At 42.4% G+C, this 19,490-nt stretch overlaps 1 protein-coding gene across 1 annotated transcript; it reads left to right on the top strand.

Annotated features, from left to right (window-relative positions):
* The first annotated feature begins 917 nt into the window (after positions 1–917).
* On the top strand, positions 918–18,484 carry LOC137097950 (phospholipase A2 inhibitor and Ly6/PLAUR domain-containing protein-like). Its single transcript, XM_067473427.1, has 6 exons — positions 918–1,053; positions 6,933–7,050; positions 8,607–8,693; positions 11,008–11,163; positions 14,906–15,046; positions 18,195–18,484. The coding sequence occupies exons 2-6, from the start codon at positions 7,005–7,007 to the stop codon at positions 18,419–18,421; spliced, it is 657 nt and encodes a 218-aa protein (XP_067329528.1). The 5' UTR covers positions 918–1,053; positions 6,933–7,004; the 3' UTR covers positions 18,422–18,484.
* The last annotated feature ends 1,006 nt before the right edge of the window (positions 18,485–19,490 follow it).

Consider the following 19,490-nt stretch of genomic DNA (forward strand, 5'->3'; position numbering starts at 1 on the left):
CAATCGGAGTCAAATGAAGAACATGCTAGTACATACATATCGTCACTCACTGCGTCATATTGGCATCAAATTCTACCTCCTAACATGCAAAAGGCATGTCTGTATGTCTTGCTGAGGAGCAAGCATGGAATATTCCCCCTCCCTCTTGGCTGTGCTTACATTCATCCATCAAGGGGCCACTTGGACCTGTCAGAGGTGCTTCTTAGTACCAGTCCATGGCTCCTACTGGGGCTTATCTCTCTCTCCTGGAATGTTTAGATAATATGCTGGACGCAGCTTGCTTTTCAGCTACAGAGAGAGAGAGAACTTGAAAATCCTATGCATTTCAGGGTTGTAAAATAAATACAATTTATAAATCAATCAATAAATATCTATTTTTCCAATATCTCCTCATCACATGCAATCATATTTAACTGTAGAGACACATATACATAACTACGCTTAACTTACAGTTAAAAATCAATGTTTCATCACACTATATTCACCTGCTTTGTGTGGGTAGACTTATGCCAAACATACAACCACTGGATGACATCTGTTCTGTGTCAGAAACTAGAGCTGATGTGGTCTATTCAATGCAATTTTCTGAATCACCACCCTAAATAACCAAACTGAATATAACATTGACCAAAAACCGATTCATAACCCTTTTGGTACTAATGTTGGAGAGTGGTCCCTATTAATTTAGGGATTTCTTCCCAGCACAGAGATTTACTTACTTACTAGAGAAATACCAGTCAGTCCTCTTTGCAAATGGGAACTCTGGCTGGCTGATGTTAGGGAGGGACAAATCTTTCTCTCCACTATCCTGATTGGTGCTTTCTGATGCTGATGCATTTAGGGCTGGGTGTTTTGAACTCTTTGGCATAGAGCTCCTCCCTGTGCTATTCCAGAAAACACTGCTCCCTCTTTTATCTGCTCCTAATGCTGAAGGTCCGTTAATTTACAGAGGAAAAGCATCCTTTTGGGCTTTGCTTTACTTCCTTGCACTGAAAATGAAACTGACTTTAGGAGCCTGCTGAGATTTACAAAACCAAAACAAAAAAGCATGGGGTAAGTTTTGATTTTCAACTTTTTTTGGCATGGACCACGCCCATGTATTGGATATCACCTCATAAATACGAATTTAGCAAATTTGATCTGAATTATGAGGACAAAAGAAAAAAATGCACACCTCTGTTGCCTAGCCTTGAGTCATGACAGTGTCAGTAGTGTCAAATGTCACTCATTCTACAGCTTAGATGCACCCTAGGAGGATCTCTCTTTCTAGATTCAGCATAAATTAAATTCAACATGACAGCAATGAACAAGGAAACCTGGAGCAAATCCATTCCTTTATTGACATCGGAGGTACCAACAGTCCCTGGAGTTGGTAGGACAATTGTCAGCAAAGACCATAGATTAAACCAGAAACTTTTTTGACACATCCAGAATGCAAATAATACCAAAAGAAAGCTAGTGGGGAGCCATTTGCTTATGAATAATTTCTCCTCACAATTTATTTCCTAATAGATAGCAGGCCAAAGATGGTTACACAAAGCTCAACTTCCGGGAGGGAAAAGATTAAAAAACAAGCCTCTGTGCAATCTATGGGGTCAAAGTGTATTTTTTTGCATATATAACAACTAATTGAGACCATATAAATATGAGCAAGGAGTGGTGTTGGGCAGGAGAGGAAGCCAACAGAACAGAGCTGACTCGCAGCCTTCCTACAAATCCACTATACCTAAAGGTAACTAGCAAGTCATTGGGGTGGGGGGGACATGCTTGTCCAGGAGATATAGTCTGCAACCTTTTCTTGTCAGAATATCCAAGGTTTGAGCCATGGCACACATGGGAGGAGAGCAATGACCAATCTCAATAAAATAGTGAAGAGTAGAGACATAGGTACAGGTAAGCAGTGGTATTCCCTGTAGTAACCTATGGATGCGAGAGTGGGACCATAAAGAAGCGAAGGAAGATAGATGCTTTTGAACTGTGGTGCTGGAGGACAATCTGAGAGTGCCGTGGACCGCAAGAAGATCCAGTCAGTCCATACTCCAGGAAACAAAGCCTGACTGCTCGCTGGAGGGAAGGATATTAGATCCAAAGATGAAGTACTTTGGCCACATATGAAGAAGACAGGAAAGCTCAGAGAAGACAATGTGCTGGGGTAGATGGAAGGAACAAGGAATTGGACAGACCAAGGGCAAAATGGACGGATGGTATCATTGAAGTGACTGGCTTGACTTTGAAGGAACTGGGGGTGGCCACGACTGATAGGGAGCTCTGGTGTGGGCTGGTCCATGAGGTCATGAAGAGTCAGAAGTGACTCTCATGTTGTGGCAGCTCCATTGGCTGCTGGTCTGTTTCTGGGCTAAATACAAAGTGCTGATCATTACCTTTAAAGCCCTAAATGGCTCGGGTCCAGGTTATTTGATCGATTGCATCTCCCCTTACAAACCAGCCTAGGCACTGCAATAATCAGAGAAGGCCCTGTTCTCGGTCTCACCCCCATCCCAAGCATGGCTGGTGGGAACGAGAGAGAGGGCCTTTTCATGGTCACCCCCCACCTCTGGAACTCCTTCCCCAAAGAAATAAAGCTGGACCCCCTCCCTCCTTTAAAAAACAACCGAAGACCTACTTTTGCTCACTAGCATATGGAGAGGAGGAGGACTTGATAGTTGAGAGATCATTGCCGGGCCTCTGGTTGAGAACTATTTGTATTTGGTCTTCCTGATCCACACCAGCCCAATGATTTCATTTGACTACCCAACCAACCCACACCGTTTTGTGAACCCTTGCTGGCTCTTGTACTCTAATGTGGATGTTTTGTTTAGATTTATTTTATTTTCGAATTTTGTCTGACTACGTGTAGCTTAATTTATTGATGTCAGGTTTAATTTATTGATATTAGGTTTTTTAATTTGAAGTTAGGTTTTAATGCTACTTTTATATGTGGGGTTTTCCTGGAGTTTTATGTTAGTATCATGTGTTTTATCTAGGCATTGAATGTTTTGCCATTGTTATGTTGAAATCTGCCCTGAGTCCCCTCGAGGAGATAGGACGGAATACAAATAAAGTTTTATTTTTAATATTATTACTAGCTGTACCCGTCACGCGTTGCTGTGACCAACCTTCCCTCCCTCTTTCTCTTCTTTCTTTCTTTCTCTCCTTCCTTACTTCCTTCCCTCCCTCTTTCCTTCCTTCCTACCTTCCTTCCTTCCTTTCTCTCTCTCTCACCTTCCTTCTCTTCTTCTTCCCTTACATCCCCCCAACTTTTCTTTCCCTTCCTCTTTCTCCCCTTTTTTCCTTCTCTACCTATTCTTGGACTGCAGCTCCCAGCAGTACTCCTGATCCATCTATCTACCTACCTACATACCCGCCTAGCTATCTCTATCTGATCTACCTATCTGGAGTTTTGCTGGGAGTTGCAGTCCAGGAATAGAAAATTGGAAATAATCGGGGACTGGAATGCTCTCAAAGAAATCCAAGAAGAAGAAAGCTTGCAATTTGGAAGCAGTGCATTTGGATCATCCCCCTCTCCTAAAGGCGTACGGCAGGGTTGTATACTCTCACCCAACCTATTCAACTTGTATGCAGAACACATGTGCAGGGCTTGACGCACATCATAAAAATTGCTTTAAGAAACATTATTAATTAATTAATTAATTAATTGAACTTATATGCCGTCACTCCCCTGGGGCTCAGAGCGGCTTACAAGAACAGGCTAAAATTGAACACAATTTAAAAACAATTTAAAACAATTTAAAACCAGCAATCAAAGGTCAAAGGCCCATTGAAACAGATATGTCTTACATGCCCTGTGGAAAGCTGATAAGTCCCGCAAGGCACGGACTTCAGGTGGCAGAGTATTCCAGTGATGGTGCCACTGCTGTAAAGGCTCTGCGTCTGGTTGCTGTTAGACGCAAGGTCTTGACACTGGGAATTTCCAACAAATCTTGGTCTTCAGAACGAAGGGATCTCTGGGGTTGGTAGGGGGTGAGACGGTCCCTCAGGTACATCGGCCCCAGACTATTCAAGGCCTTAAAGGTGAGTACCATCACTTTGAAAGTGATCCGGTGCTCACTTGGTAACCAGTGCAGCTGCAGTAAGATTGGGGTTATGTGGCATCTCATCGGAATTCCCGCAAAAAGCCGAGCAGCTGCATTTTGTACCAACTTGAGCTTCCAGATCACCGACAGAGGAAGGCCAATGTAGAGGCCGTTACAGTAGTCCAGTCTTGAGATGACCGTAGCCTGGATCACCGTAGCTAGGTCATCCCTGAACAGGGAGGGGGCCAGCTGTCTAGCCTGCCGCAGATGAAAAAAGACGGTTCTGCTAACGGCGGAGACCTGGGCCTTCATCGTCAGCAGAGGGTCCAAAAGGACTCCCAGACTCTTTACCAACGATGACGGGCGTAGCGCCTCGCCATCCAGGGTAGGCAGCTGGATATCCCCACTGCCCGGTTGACCCAGCCATAGGATCTCCGTCTTTAACATCCTTAGATATGCAGATGACACCACTTTGATGGCCAAAAGCAAGGAGGACCCAAGGAGCCTTCTAATCAAGGTGAAAGAAAAAAGCACAAAAGCACAAAAGCTGGGTTGCAGTTAAACATAAAAAAACCAAGATTATGGCAACAAGAATGATTGACAAATGGGAAATAGAGGGAGAAAACGTGGAGGCAGTGACAGACTTTGTATTTCTAGGTGCAAAGATGACTGCAGACGCAGACTGCAGCCAAGAAATCAGGAGACGCTTACTTCTTGGGAGGAGAGCAATGTCCAATCTTGGTAAAATAGTGAAGAGTAGAGACATCACACTGGTAACAGAGATCCACCAGGTGGTTTATCTCAAACAGCTCCTGGCAGCTCCTGGCGGCAGTGTCTGCAGTGTTTGCTATCTTGGAAAGCGTTCAGGAGTTTGACGCTTTTAAATGCTTTTTTAAAGCCTCTGATATTGCAGATTTGTCACGAAAGTAAACCAGTCTGTTCTGTGGTTCTTCTAGCTATAGTTCAAGTTATTTCCAGATCTTACGACCTTGAGTAAGTTATATTTAACTCACTTTTTTCACGGAGAGGCTCTGCAGCAGGTCCGTTCAGCAAAAGAGCATGCTCCTCCCCCCGGAAGATAGATGCTTTTGAACTGTGGTGTTGGAGGAAAGTTCTGAGAGTGCCCTGGACTGCGAGAAGTTCCAACCAGTCCATCCTCCAGGAAATAAAGCCCAACTGGTCATCGGAGGGAAGGATATTGGAGGCCAAGATGAAGTACTTTGGCCACAACATGAGAAAAAGGAAAGCTTAGAGAAGACAATTATGCTGGGGAAAATGGAAGGAAAAAGGAAGAGGGGCTGACCAAGGGCAAGATGGATGGATGGGATCCTTGAGTTGACTGGATTGACCTTGAAGGAGCTGGGGGTGGTGATGGCCGACAGGGAGCTCTGGCGTGGGCTGATCCATGAGGTCACGAAGATTCAGAAATGACTGAACAACAACAACCTCTCCTAAAGGGCCTGGTCTAGGGGATGCTGGGAGCTGTAATCTGGAAGAGAGTGTGGATATGCTATTGTGTGTTTTGTTTGCCAGGGGGAGTCATTTTTGTGCATGTGCTGTAGCATCTTTTTGCTTTTTTGCCTTTTTAATTCCTATCCGTTATGTTTTTCAGTGTTTTTATGAGTGATGGTCACTTGTGGGCCTGATAGGTGTATTGTGTCCAAATTTGGTGTCAATTCCTCCAGTGGTTTTTGAGTTATGTTAATTCCACAAATGACCGTTACATTTTTATTTATATACATTATTTTATCATTATTAAGTCCAATGGTTTGCATCAAACCCAGGAGAAGTACTTCTGGGGTGCTCCGTGGCGAAACAGACAAAAATTCCTGGTGCCACCAAAAAAATAGCCAGCGGCACACGATGGAAGGCTTCCCATCTTTCTATAGGGAAAGATGGGTTGAGCCAGGTAACTGAGGCTTTCCCCATTTGATGAAGTAAAGGGAAGCCAGGACAATATGGTACTCCACCAAAGTCACAGCGAGCTGTGGCAACACTCAGTGATTCAGTCAGTGCATGTGAAAGGGTCCTTTATTTTATTTATCGTGTCATCAGCAACCATACCATTGTATTTCAATTCTAACAGAACAAAACAAACACACAGATTAAAAAGAAAAGAAAAGATTTTGCAACTTGGTAGTTGGTTAAATGTCCTTTGACCAGTATCTGGCCACTTGGAGTGCCTCTGGTGTTGCCGCAAGAAGGTCCTCCATTGTGCATGTGGCAGGGCTCAGGTTGCATTGCAGCAGGTGGTCTGTGGTTTGTTCTTCTCCACACTCACATGCCGAGGATTCCACCCTGTAGCCCCATTTCTTAAGATTGGCTCTGCATCTCGTGGTGCCAGAGCGCAGTCTGTTCAGCGCCTTCCAAGTCGCCCAGTCTTCTGAGTGCCCAGGGGGGAGTCTCTCACCTGGTATCACCCATGGATTGAGGTGCTGCGTTTGGGCCTGCCACTTTTGGACTCTCGCTTGCTGGGGTGTTCCAGCGAGTGTCTCTGTAGATCTAAGAAAACTATGTCTTGATTTAAGTCGTTGACGTGCTGGCTGACACCCAAACAGGGGATGAGCTGGAGATGTCTCTGCCTTGGTCCTTTCACTATTGGCTGCTACTTCCTGGCGGATGTCAGGTGGTGCAATACCGGCTAAATCAATGGGATTTCCTATGTGTAACCACAATCCAGTAATTGACTCCTTGGGCCCATTCCTGCTGGGATTAATCAAATTGACTTAGGGTGGGATTTTGTGCGGCAAAGAATATGTTGTCAAGAAAGCTTCCTAAATAATAGATCAGTAAACTGAGTCCACGCCACAGCTCCATTGTTTTGTCCCTGCTGCTTGTACTGTCTTTAGACTTCCATACCGAGTCCAACTTGGTTTTCTAATATTTTTAATATTTCAGTTCTCTGGAACCAGGATCCTGGTAGAGTGTTCCTCTCTTTGTCCAAAACTTATCATCGCAATTCCCAGAATCATGAATCGACTGTTCTTCTGCATTTTTGTGGCATTAATAGGTACAGGTAAGTCTAGTAGTAGAACAAGGATTTAATAATACAGGCACTGCCTTTTAAATGTACACAGGATCTTTCCACACAGCTGAATGAAATCCCACATTTTCTGCTTTGAACGGGAATATATGGTAGTGTGGATTCAAATAACCCAGTTCAAAGCAGATATTGTGGGATTTTCAGCATTGATATTCTGGGTTACATGGCTGTGTGGAAGGGCCCTCAGTGAGCATCAGAAATAATGCCATATATTATTCCAGCCAGGTGTGTATTCACTGTCATACATCAATACAAACAAGGAGCAGAAAGGAGAAGCATTGGGGAGTGGGTTGGTTAACAAGGTCTAGATCGGTCTTTCCCAACATCAATACAGTTCCTCATGTGCTGAACCCCAGTCATAAGATTATTTTCATTGCAATTTCATAACAGCAATTTTGCTACTGTTATGAATTGTAATGTAAATATCTGATAATGCAGAATGCATTTTCCTTCACTGGACCAAATTTGGCACAAATACCCGATATTCCCAAATTTGAATACTGATTGATTTTGTCATTTGGGGGTTGAAGCTGCTGGGATTTATAGTTCAACTACAATCAAAGAGCATTCTTAACTCCACCAACGATGGAATTGAACCAAACTTGACACACAGAACTCCCACGAACAACAGAAAATTCTGGAAGGGTTTAGTGGACATTGACCTTGAGTTTTGGAGTTGTAGTTCACCAATATCCAGAGAGCACTATCGACTCAAACAATGATAGATCTGGTCCAAACTTATGCCCAAATGTGAACACTGGTGGAGTTTGGGGAAAATAGACCTTGACATTTGGGAGTTGTAGTTGCTGGGATTTATTGTTCACCTACAATCAAAGAGAATTGTGAACTCCACCAACGACAGAATTAGGACAAAATCCCCACACAGAACCCCCATGCGTTGAAGGGACTTGCTGGCATGAGCCTCCCTCCAGCATCGTGTGCTCTCCCTTGCCTGAGCACCATGCTGCCATACGCGGAGCATGCCTGCTCTCCCCTCCCCACTTGGAGTCTCAGAAACAGCCCCGCCCCCTTGGCCAATCACAGTGGAGGAGTGCTTTTGATGGGTGGATTCACCACCTGTTTCCAAAAAGGAAGAGAAGGAGACAGGTGGAGAGATCTTTTGCCTTGTCTACCAAAGGAGTTCCTAAGACCATCAGAAATATGTTTTCCGATTATCTTTGGTGACTCCTCGGAAACCCCCTCATGACCCTCCCAGGGTTCCCGACCCCCAAGTTGAGAAACACTGGTCTTTTGGTCCTAAGAAATAAGATTTCTGATTTCTAATAGCAATGAAGTTGGGTGGATTACATGGAAGTAAGATGGAGGAGGGGCAGAGAGAATCATATCACCACACTGAGTTCCTTTGGAGCAAGTTTCGACAATCATCAACCCTCTCTCGTATGACTTTTCTAAGAATAACAGGGAAGTTGTAAACAATGCATACCATTTATGAGGTTCTTTGGGGTAATTCTGGAATAATATTATCAAAAGAAGAATAATCATGCTGTGTTCCACTTTTCTCTTCATAGCAAATGGTATTATCTGTCATTATCGTTCCAAGGATTCCTGCAACACTACAGGATCCTGCTATGCAAGCAGAGTAATAGTGTCCGTGGGTAGGTACCTATAGTTCAAGTTGATAATCAGACAACTGTAAATGAACTTTCAGAACCTTTTATCCATCCTAATTTGTTCTGACTGAGATCTTTACCAGTGAGACTTCTGAAAGAACTGGCCATTAACTGCCCTGCTCAGATTTTGCATTTTGGGGCACATGGCTTCCATTATTAAATCAATCCAATTGTGGCACAGTTCTCTTACTGCCTTTTACATTAATGAGCATAATAGTCTTTTCCTGTGGATAAGTTCATGACATGTCCGAAATATAATAGCCTGAGTTTAGTCTTCTTTCTTCCTCAAATGTCATCAACTTGGGTCATGAAAATCCAGGGCTATGTCTCCATTGTTTGGGTTTATCCACCTACAATTGGGTCTTCCTCTTTTGCTATTGCCACTGTCCTCATTTAAAAAAAAATCATATTTTCTAATGAGTCATGTTGATATGATGAGGGCAAAGTACAATAGGCCATTTTTTTCATTTCTGCGAGAACTTCAGACTTGATTTGCTCTCGGAGCCTTTTGGAAAAACTATAGTGTCTGGCTTTACTCGGGGGCTATCTGTATACCTTCTGTTAAGATTGGGACCATTAACACAAAGAGGCAATTTAGGCCAGGTGAAAAGATAACGAAAATTATTTTACTGAAATCTAGATGAATAAAGGTTTAACTCCACCCTATTATAAGGTAACTTAAAACAGTACATTATAAAAGTAGCCTTTGCTGGCTGTAGACTTCGGCCTCTGGTGCAAAGCAACGGTTTACAAGCTGTTGCTTATAAACTGTCTCAATCTTCTTTCTTGTGAAGCTTAAGCTGGTCAAAAGCTTCTGTTATCACTGGGATTGTTGGTATAAGAATACTGCTGAATGCAGGTGCTAAGGATGCCTGTTTTTTGGATTGCTTCGGCCTAGGTTTACCAGACAATACCCAGGCTTCTGTTCTCTGTAGCTCAATACCCAGGCTTCTGTTCTTTTTCCTTCCTTCTTAACTCCCTCCCTTCCCTCCCTCTTTCTCCTTCCATCCTTCCCTTCCACCCTTTCATCCTTTCTTCCTTCCCTCCCTCTTTCACCTCCCTCCCTCCCTTCCCTTTTGTCTTTCCTTTGTCCTTCCCTTCCTTCCATCATTCTCTTTCTCCCTTTCTTCCTCCTTCTTTTTCTTTTCTCCTTCCCTTCCTTCCACCCTTTCCTTCCACCATTTCTTCTTTCCTTCCTTTCTTTTGTCTTTTCTCCCTTCCCTCTCTCCCTATTTCTCTTTCTATCCTTCCCTCCCTCCCTTTCCATTTGTTTTTCCTTCCTTCCCTCTCTCCCTCTTTCTCCTTCCACCCTTCCCTTCCTCCCTTTCATCCTTCCTTTCTTCTCCCTTTCCTTCCTCCTTCCTTCCCTCCCTTCTATCATTCTCTTTCTCGCTTTTCCCCTCCATCTTTTTCCTTTCCCCTTTCTTTTCTTCCTTCCACCCTTTCCTTCCACCATTTCTTCCTTCATTTCTTTTGTCTTTCCTTCTTCCCCTCTCTTCCTTTTCCTCCTATCCTTCCCTTCCTCCCTTTTATTTTTTCTTCCTTTCCTTTTCCCCCTTCCTTCCCTCTCTCCCTCTTTCTCCTTCCATCTTTCCCTTCCTCCCTTTCATCCTTCCTTCCTTTCCTTTTTCCCCTTCCTTCCCTTCCTCCCTTTCATCCTTCCTTCCTTTCCTTTTGTTTTTCCTTCCTTCCCTCTCTCCCTTTTTCTCCTTCCATCCTTCCCTTCCTCCCTTTCATCCTTCCTGCCTTTCCTTTCCCCCCTTCCTTCCCTCTCTCCCTCTTTCTCCTTCCACCCTTCCCTTCCCCGCTTTCATCCTTCCTGCCTTTCCTTTCCCCTCTTCCTTCTCTCTCTTCCTTTTTCTCCTTCCATCCTTCCCTCCCTCTCTTTCATCCTCTCTTTCATCCTTCCTTCCGCCCCCGGGAAGCCAGCCTTCTTAGCAGGGAGTGCTAACATGCCTCCCCCACCCCACCCAAAGTTAGAAAGTTTGCCCATGCCTGACTTATCACCTATTACAATCTGAGAAAAAAAACTTTTGAGATTTTTAAAGATTTTTTTCTGACTAATTCCCTTTTCCAAATGTATGCTAATAATCATCTCAAATGTATAATAACAACAACAGCAGGGTCCCATGACACTTTAAAGACTAATATATTGATCATGGCACATATTTTCATGCAGTATCACTGGAAGCTGGAACTGTAAGGACACTAAGGTACCACTGGATTCTTGACTGTTATTTGCCAGAGTAACGCAGCTATCCCTTTGGAACTGTACTGATAAGATTTCTTTCCTTTAAAGAAAAAGGCATCAGCATGTCATATTCACAGGTTGGCTGCATAGCCAGTGATTTGTGTCCCAACGGGAGCATCTCTATCACTACAGGAGGAGGATTTTTCGTGAGAAGCAATATTAAATGTTGCACATCAGACAATTGCAATACGGATTATCCTGAAGGTATGTTGAATTAAAATCTGCTAAAGGATGGGGTGAATCATGCAACAATGCTTTCAAAATGCTTTACAACATACTATGTTTGCTGCTTGTTGGATCAAAGAAATGCAATACCAGCATTTAAGGAATGATTTTTCCATTTTAACTGCTACAGAAATGCCCTTTTCTTCCTTGGGCAACCTTGTCCTGAAAAGTAGGTAGAGTTTGGAGGAACGGAAACAATATAAACTGAAACAAACATTGATTGAAATACGGAAAGAGGATTTAAACTGCAATGAGTCAGATATTGAACACTGGATTACTGTATATACTTGAGTATAAGCCGACCCAAATATCAGCCAAGGCATCTAATTTTGGCACAAAAAAAACTGGGAAAACGTATTGACTCGAATATAAGCCGAGGGTGGGAAATGCAGCAGCTACTGGTAAATTTCGAAATCAAAATAGATACCAATAAAATTACATTAATTAAGGGGTTTTTTTGTTGTGTCAGGAGTGAGTCCTGGTATGAGAGAATTGGCCGTCTGCAAGGACGTTGCCCAGGGGACGCCTGGATGATTTGATGTTTTTATCATCCTTGTGGGAGGCTTCTCTCATGTCCCCGCCTGAGGAGCTAGAGCTGAAAGAGGGAGCTCATCCGCCTCTCCCGGATTTGAACCTGCGACCTGTTGGTCTTCAGTCCTGCCGGCACAGGGGTTTAACCCACTGCAAAACCGGGGGTTCCATTAATTAAGGTATCTGTAGGTTAAATGTTTTTGAATATTTACATAAAACTGTAATTTAAAAGAAGACTGTCCAACTCTGATAAAACCATTATTCTAAACTTCTTCAATGTAAACATGCTTATATATCCTTCCAATAATAATAAAAAGTAAAATAATGAACGTAATAATAATAATAATAATAATAATAATAGAGTAAAATAACTGTGGACTCATCTTGTTGTGTTTCAAATAATAATAATAATAATAATAGAGTAAAATAATGGAAATGTAATAATAACAGTAATAACAGAGTAAAATAATACATGTAATAATAACAAGGAAGGAAGATCGATGCTTTTGAGCTGTGGTGTTGGAGGAAAGTGCTGAGAGTGCCTTGGACTGCGAGAAGATCCAACCAGTCCATCCTCCAGGAAATAAAGCCCGACTGCTCACTGGAGGGAAGGATACTAGCGACAAAGTTGAAGTACTTTGGCCACATCATGAGGAGACAGCAAAGCCTAGAGAAGACAATTATGCTGGGGAAAGTGGAAGGCAAAAGGAAGAGGGGCCGACCAAGGGCAAGATGGATGGATAGCATCCTTGAAGTGACTGGACTGACCCTGAGAGAGCTGGGGGTGGTAACGGCCGACAGGGAGCTCTGGCGTGGGCTGGTCCATGAGGTCACGAAGAGTCGGAGACGACTGAACGAATGAACAACAACAACAATAATAACAATAAAAAGAGTAAAATAATAAATGTAATAATAACAATAATAGATAAAAATATATGTAATCATAATAGAGTAGAATAATAAATGTAATAATAATAATAATAAAACAGAGTAAAATAATACATGTAATTAAAATAAGAACAGAGTAAAATAGTAAATAACTTTGACTTGAGTATAAGCCTCAAAAAAGGACTGAAAAACTTGGCTTATGCTAGAGTCAATACAGTAACTTAATTAAAAAAAAAATAAACATATTAGCACCAGAGAAACACAATATTGAAAATGGGTTGTTGTGGGTTTTTCAAGCTGTATGGCCATGTTCTAGAAGCATTTGCTCCTGATGTTTTGCCTGCATCTATGGTAAGCATCCTCAGAGGTTGTGAGGTCCTCTGAGGATGCTTACCATAGATGCAGGCAAAATGTCAGGGGAGAATGCTTCTAGAACATGGCCATATAGCCCAAAAAACCTACAACAACCCAGTGATTTCAGCCATGAAAGCCTTCGACAATAATATTGAAAATATTGACCAAATGGTATAGAACCCCACCTCAGTTCGCCCATATAACTAAATTAATGTCAAAATTATGTTAGCACAAATGTGTGAAATAGGCTCTTTTATGCACATGTGGTGGGACTGCAATGAGATATGAAAAGTATAATAAAATAAGAGATGGAAGAATTAATAGGGCAAAAAGTAGAACTGCATAAAAGGGAATTATTTATTCAGAAAATAGATGGTAAAGGCAGTATGAATAAATGGGCTCATATCACAAAACATACGATAGAAGCTGCCCAAGCAACTGTAGCTCTGGGCTGGAAAGAGCAGAAAAAATGGGAATTAAAAATGGTTTGAATATTTAGCAGACTTCATGCTTCAGGATTATATTTTCAGAATTAAATACACAACAGGAGGTTTCAAGAAGAACTGGGACTCAAAATGGGGAATTCTGATAGCTAGAGTTAAATGAAAAAGAAAATATAAAGAATTGAACCATATTCTCTTAATGACTGATCAATTAAAATAATATTTGAGTCGAAGATACAACTTTTTCTAGAGAGTGGAGGGTGAAGGGGGAGGAAGAGGAGAAAAACTGTTGGGCAGAAGTGGAAGATAAGTGTGGAATTGGAATAGGCAAGGTTAAGAAAATACAACATATCAAATTGAGTGAAAATGTAAGTGGAATATCGCTATCTGTTTTGTTTTAACCGCATGGAATGGCTATTGTATCACTCTACTTGTGTTTACAATAATAATCTATACACATAATAAAAGTGACAATATGTATGTGTGTGTGGCTGGGTTGTCCACTTGCACAGACAAGCTCCCGTCTCCACAAACAGCTATAGCTCCCACAGCTCAGGAGACACCAATGGCCCTCCCTCCAATGATATTGCACGGAGAAAGGAACTATTCTAAACAACGAGAGTTGCTAATAGAAGGGGAGCTCAGTAGTTCTCAAACCTATGTCCTGTGGGTATTTGAATTACAGGTCCATAATATATCCAATCCATTGTTATCCCTTGACATAGCCCACAGGACACAAGAGGTTTCTGCTTATTTTCATATACCTACCAACTTGCCCCTCAGATTTGCTGTCATAATACAATACTGAACCTTGTGCCACTGCTCTCCAGTTATTCACCTTTGAAATACTGGAACCACTATTTTTTTTTAAAAAAAGTTGAAACATGCCCCTAGAATCTGATGTCTCAAATCTTTGAAACTCCAGAGCTGATACAGGTTCATTAGACTTTTGCAAAAAGGAGAATATTTATGTATAACTGATACCAAACCCCTAGTTATACTCCAAGCAGCAAACAAATTAGGACAACTTAATAAAAAAGAAAGGTGTGTGTCTAAAAATGTGTGCAATGATTGGCACATGAGACTGTTTACATATTAGGCTTACAAATATCTTTGTCTTATAATTTCAGTAAAAATGTTTGCATGATGGATGGGGATTATGGGGTAGGGACCAGAGGGAAAACAACAAACCCAATGGGTTGTTGTAGGTTTTTTGGGCTGAATGGCCATGTTCTAGAAGCATTCTCTCTTGACATTTCACCTGCATCCTCTGAGGATACCTGCCATAGATGCAGGTGAAACATCAAGAGAGAATGCTTCTAGAACATGGACAAACAGCCCAAAAAATACAACAACCCAGTGATTCCGACAATCAAAGCCTTCGACAATACAACAAACCCAGTTTTCCAGCAATATCTATGATGCATGAATGTTTATGGAGAAGGAGCAATACATTTTGACATAGAAGTCTGCTTATTCACCAATTCTACCTTCCCATGCTGCAGTGCCAGAAAAAGACACCACAGTCAGCAGATTGATGTGCCCTTCATGTTTAGCTGTCTACCCTGACTCTTGTGAGCCCAATATGATGACATGTGCTCAGTCGGAGAACCAATGCGTCAATATTACTGGAGTCAATACCATAGGTAAATCTACAAATAACACTTTGACTCAGGGTCTGTGTTTATCCTTGGATGCTTTCCATGCTGAACATATTTGAAGAGAAATAGGCCTCATGACAAAGGCCAGGCTTCTCTCTGAAAAGAGGGGCAGCGGGGAGAATCTGTCACCGTGCTTGCAGCTCCCTCTCGATGACGCTTCTCCCATCACATGTGGGAAGCGTCACCCTTCTGCAGAGGATCCATTCTGGCTCCATTGGAACCAGCACAACACAGGAAGACTCCCATGTTTTGAGGGAAGCATCTAACTATGCTTCTACCCTAGTTGGGAGCGGGGCCTCCACTAGAAATCACACAATGTCACACTCCCCTTGAGGAGACAGGTTCACAGTCTCGGGGTCCTCGGGGTCTTTCTGAATTCATCGCTGACGCTTGAAGCTTAGGTGTCTACAGTGGCCGGAAGGGTCTTCGCACAATTAAAACTTGTACCCCAGCTACGACCGTACCTCAAAAAGCCTGTCTTGGCCATGGTGGTCCATGCCTTAGTTACATCCAGAATGAACTACTGTAATGCACTTTATGTGGGGCTGCCATTGAAGACAACTGCAGTTAGTGCAAAAGTTGGAAGCCAAATTTCTAACTGGGGTAAGCTTTAGAGAGCATACCATGCCCCTCCTAAAGCATCTCCATTGACATCCAACAAGTTTCTGTGTCCAATTCAAAGTGCAGGTGATTACCTAAGAAGTCCTATATGTTTTGGGTCGAACTTATCTTTAAGACCGGCATTGCTTTGAGATCCGCTGGGAATGCCCTTCTCTCGGTCCCACCATCATCCCAAGTACAGTTGGTAGAGATGAGAGAGAGGGCCTTCTCGGTGGTGGTTCCCTGGCTCTGGAATGCTCTCCCTAGAGAGATCAGCTACCCCTTGTTTCAAGCCTTCTGTTCCAGCTTAAAACATGGCTTTTTAAGCAAGCCTTTGATTTTACATAGATTTATAAAGGATTAGTCCAAGGACTTACTGTTGACATCACGTCGGCACTGGGCTGTGTCAATCGAAACAACTTGTTTTTATCTGCTGCTATGACTGCATTTTATTAATTTTAATGTTTTACATTGTAATTATGTATGTGTGTGATTGTAATTCTATGATTTTATCGTTTTATATGCATGTATTGTCTATATACACTTTGCTGTATTTTGTTAGGCGCCCGAGTCCCTTCAGCAAGATTGTGGTGGGGTAGAAATAATTTATTATTATTATTATTTTACTGACACAAAACCACAATATGTCACAGCTAATGAGATCTCTATGCTGGATCTTTTGGAACGGCTCCCAGTGTGCCAATGACCACCGGGACCATCTGTACTGGTTTATGCCAGAGCCTTTGCAGTTCGATTTTGAGATCCTGATAACAGCTGAGTTTTTCCTGTTGTTTTTCTTCAATGAGGCTGTCACCCGGTATGGCAACATCAATAATCCAGACTTTTTTCTTTTCCACAATCTTGATGTCTGTCATATTGTATTACAAAACTTTGTCAGTCTGGATTCGAAAGTACCACAGTATTTTTGGTGAGTTCATTTTCCACTACCTTTGCATGTTTATGATCCCACCAATCCTTTACTGCTGGTAAGTGGTTCTTGTGACATGTTCCAGTGAATCAGTTGGGCCACAAAGTTGTGCCTTTGTTTGTAGTCCATTTGTGTGATTTTCTTGCAACAGCTGAGGAGATGATCCATGGTTTCATCAGCTTCCTTGCACAGTCTGTATTTTTGGTCATTGGCTGATTTTTCAATCCTGGCCTTAATTGCATTGGTTCTGATGGCTTGCCCCCCGATGGGTGCCACCTTGTCGTGGTGGGGGGCTTAACTGCTCCAAGGATGCTGAGAGCTGTGCTGGCGGTAGTGTAACTACCAGCAGGTCCAACCAAGCCAGAGGTCTCAGCTGAGGAGTGGAACCAAGAGCACCTAACCCATTAGCCCTATGGAGAAGCAAACCAAAACGAAGTCTATACTGGCTCGGTCGACACCTGGGATAAAAAGGACCATGGTGGATGCTGCTGATTTTGGACATCCATTGACAAGTCGGCTACAGAATCAAAATACAAATAAACAATCACAGAAGCGGCAGAAATATACAATGCCAGAAAACCACACAATAATAATAATAATAATAATAATAATAATAATAATTATTAATAATAATGTTATGTGATGGCTGGCATCGTAGGACACTGATTTAGATGAGTGTGATGAGATCAATAGAAAAGCCAGGAGTCCAGGGTATCTCTGGCAAAGGCTTAACATATTCAGCTTCTTCAACTCCCCACAAGGCTTCGTTTCCAGAACCTGGAGACAACTTGATCTCTTTCCTCTGGACATGTTCCATCAATACCCAAAAATCTCCTCCGTGCAAGACTCATTCTACAAACACCTACAACACCACATACACACACAAAAGTATGAAATGACTTTTTTTGTTACAGGTCTTTTTCACATTGGGGAGAAACATGGTTAAATCGTTCTTGCTCTTGAGAATGAAATGTCCTAAGTTCCCAAGTCCACAAAACACAACCCAAATAAATAACTGACACCAAAATAAATAAATCCTGGATAGCAGAGATTCCTCTCCATCCATAATTTTCCATGTCAGGGTTTCCTGACACACAAGAAAATTCCCTTTCTTCACCAGGGATTCAAATATTAGTGGCATTGCCTTCCATGCAGTGCCAGCTACTGGTTTCTATGGGAGTAGAATGCGAATTTACTCTGGGGTTTTAGTTCAAATTGTAAATGGGTTACCCAGTAGTCTAATCCTATTTCCCAAATACATTCATTAATGTAGATATCTCCTAAAAATGGGCATTTGTCTCTGGAAGGGAGCACTGATGAATGATTAACCATAGAGTCTTCACAGCCCTGGAATCAAGCCATTCCTTAGGGAGACACTGCCATAGTCCTGTTCCTCATGCCCTTTCATATGAGGGGAGGCTGAATACATATGGATTTAAGCAAATCAGTCCAGATCTGGAACACTACATGTGGTTGGCTCTATTCCCTTGCAGACACTGGGGACATAGGATGGAGATGCTCTAATGCTTGATATGTAACCTTTGTTTGTTGGGATGCAATGCAGGTGTGGCATAACATGTATGTTTGTCTATGATTTTTTCACAGCTGATGTCCCAGTGCCCTTTACAGCTCGAGGATGTGCTTCCCCTGCAGTAGCTGTTCTGAAGCCAGGTTCTTTTGCATATTATAGTTACTACACTTACCACGTTCATACTATCAGCATGAAGCCGGCCTCAAGCATAAATAGTGCGAGTCTGGGTCTAGGGAGCACCACTTTTGCCGTCCTCCTGCCTAGTCTGATTGGAATCTTGTTCACCAAATTCCTTTCTTGATCTCAGTGCCAGAAGAGTTGAGATACTCCACCTCAGAACTGGGAAGGGCAAACAATCTTAATAAAAAAGAATAATCAAAACACATAACTGTGCTCATCTGTTTCAATATTAAAGGGATCTTGTACCACATTTGCAATTAAGGGAATGAAGTATGTTGCATACATTTGTGTAGGCTGGGTTGGAAGTAGACTTGGTTTACCATTTGGTACAATTTGTAAGGGGTGGGGGGAGCCATGCTTGATGGATTCACAAGAAGAGAAGCCATGTAAATGTATGTTGTGGTGCTGTGTGCCTTGATGGGTAAACCTGGAATCACACTGTGTCCAATTTCATGCACCACAATTAAAGGGAGATGTTGACAAGCTGGAATGTGTCCAGAGGGGGGTGACTAAAATGATCAAGGGTCTGGAGAACAAGCCCTATGAGGAGCGGCTTAAAGAGCTGGGCATGTTCAGCCTGCAGAAGAGAAGGCTGAGAGGAGACACGATGGCCATGTATAAATATGTGAGGGGAAGTCATAGGGAGGAGGGAGAAAGCTTGTTTTCTCCTGCCCTGGAGACTAGGATGCGAAACAATGGCTTCAAACTACAGGAAAGGGGATGCCACCTGAACATGAAGAAGAGCTTCCTAACTGTGAGAGCTGTTGAGCAGTGGAACTCTCTGCCCTGGAGTGTGGTGGAAGCTCTTTCTTTGGATGCATTTAAACAGAGGCTAGATGGCCATCTATCGGGGTGCTTTGAATGCAGTTTTCCTGCTTCTTGGCAGGGGGTTGGACTGGATGTCCCACAATGTCTCCTCCAACTCTAAGATTCTATGATTCTATGACTCTACGTTTCTATGATTGGGGCCTAATTGGGATGAAAATAGAATTCAAAATATTGAGGTATGGAAAATAACTACACTGTTGAAATGTAACTAGAAGTTTCTGAAGAGAATTGTGACAACGACTAACTGTTGACATTGCTGACATGATGAACTCTTGGTGTAAAACAACATGTTTACATTGTCAGAGACACTGCTCTCTTGAGTTAAATTAAGAAAACCAATATCTGTTAGGAAGCAAAGTCAA

Source organism: Anolis sagrei, chromosome X, assembly GCF_037176765.1.
Source record: "Anolis sagrei isolate rAnoSag1 chromosome X, rAnoSag1.mat, whole genome shotgun sequence".
In the NCBI taxonomy this organism is placed as follows: domain Eukaryota; kingdom Metazoa; phylum Chordata; class Lepidosauria; order Squamata; family Dactyloidae; genus Anolis; species Anolis sagrei.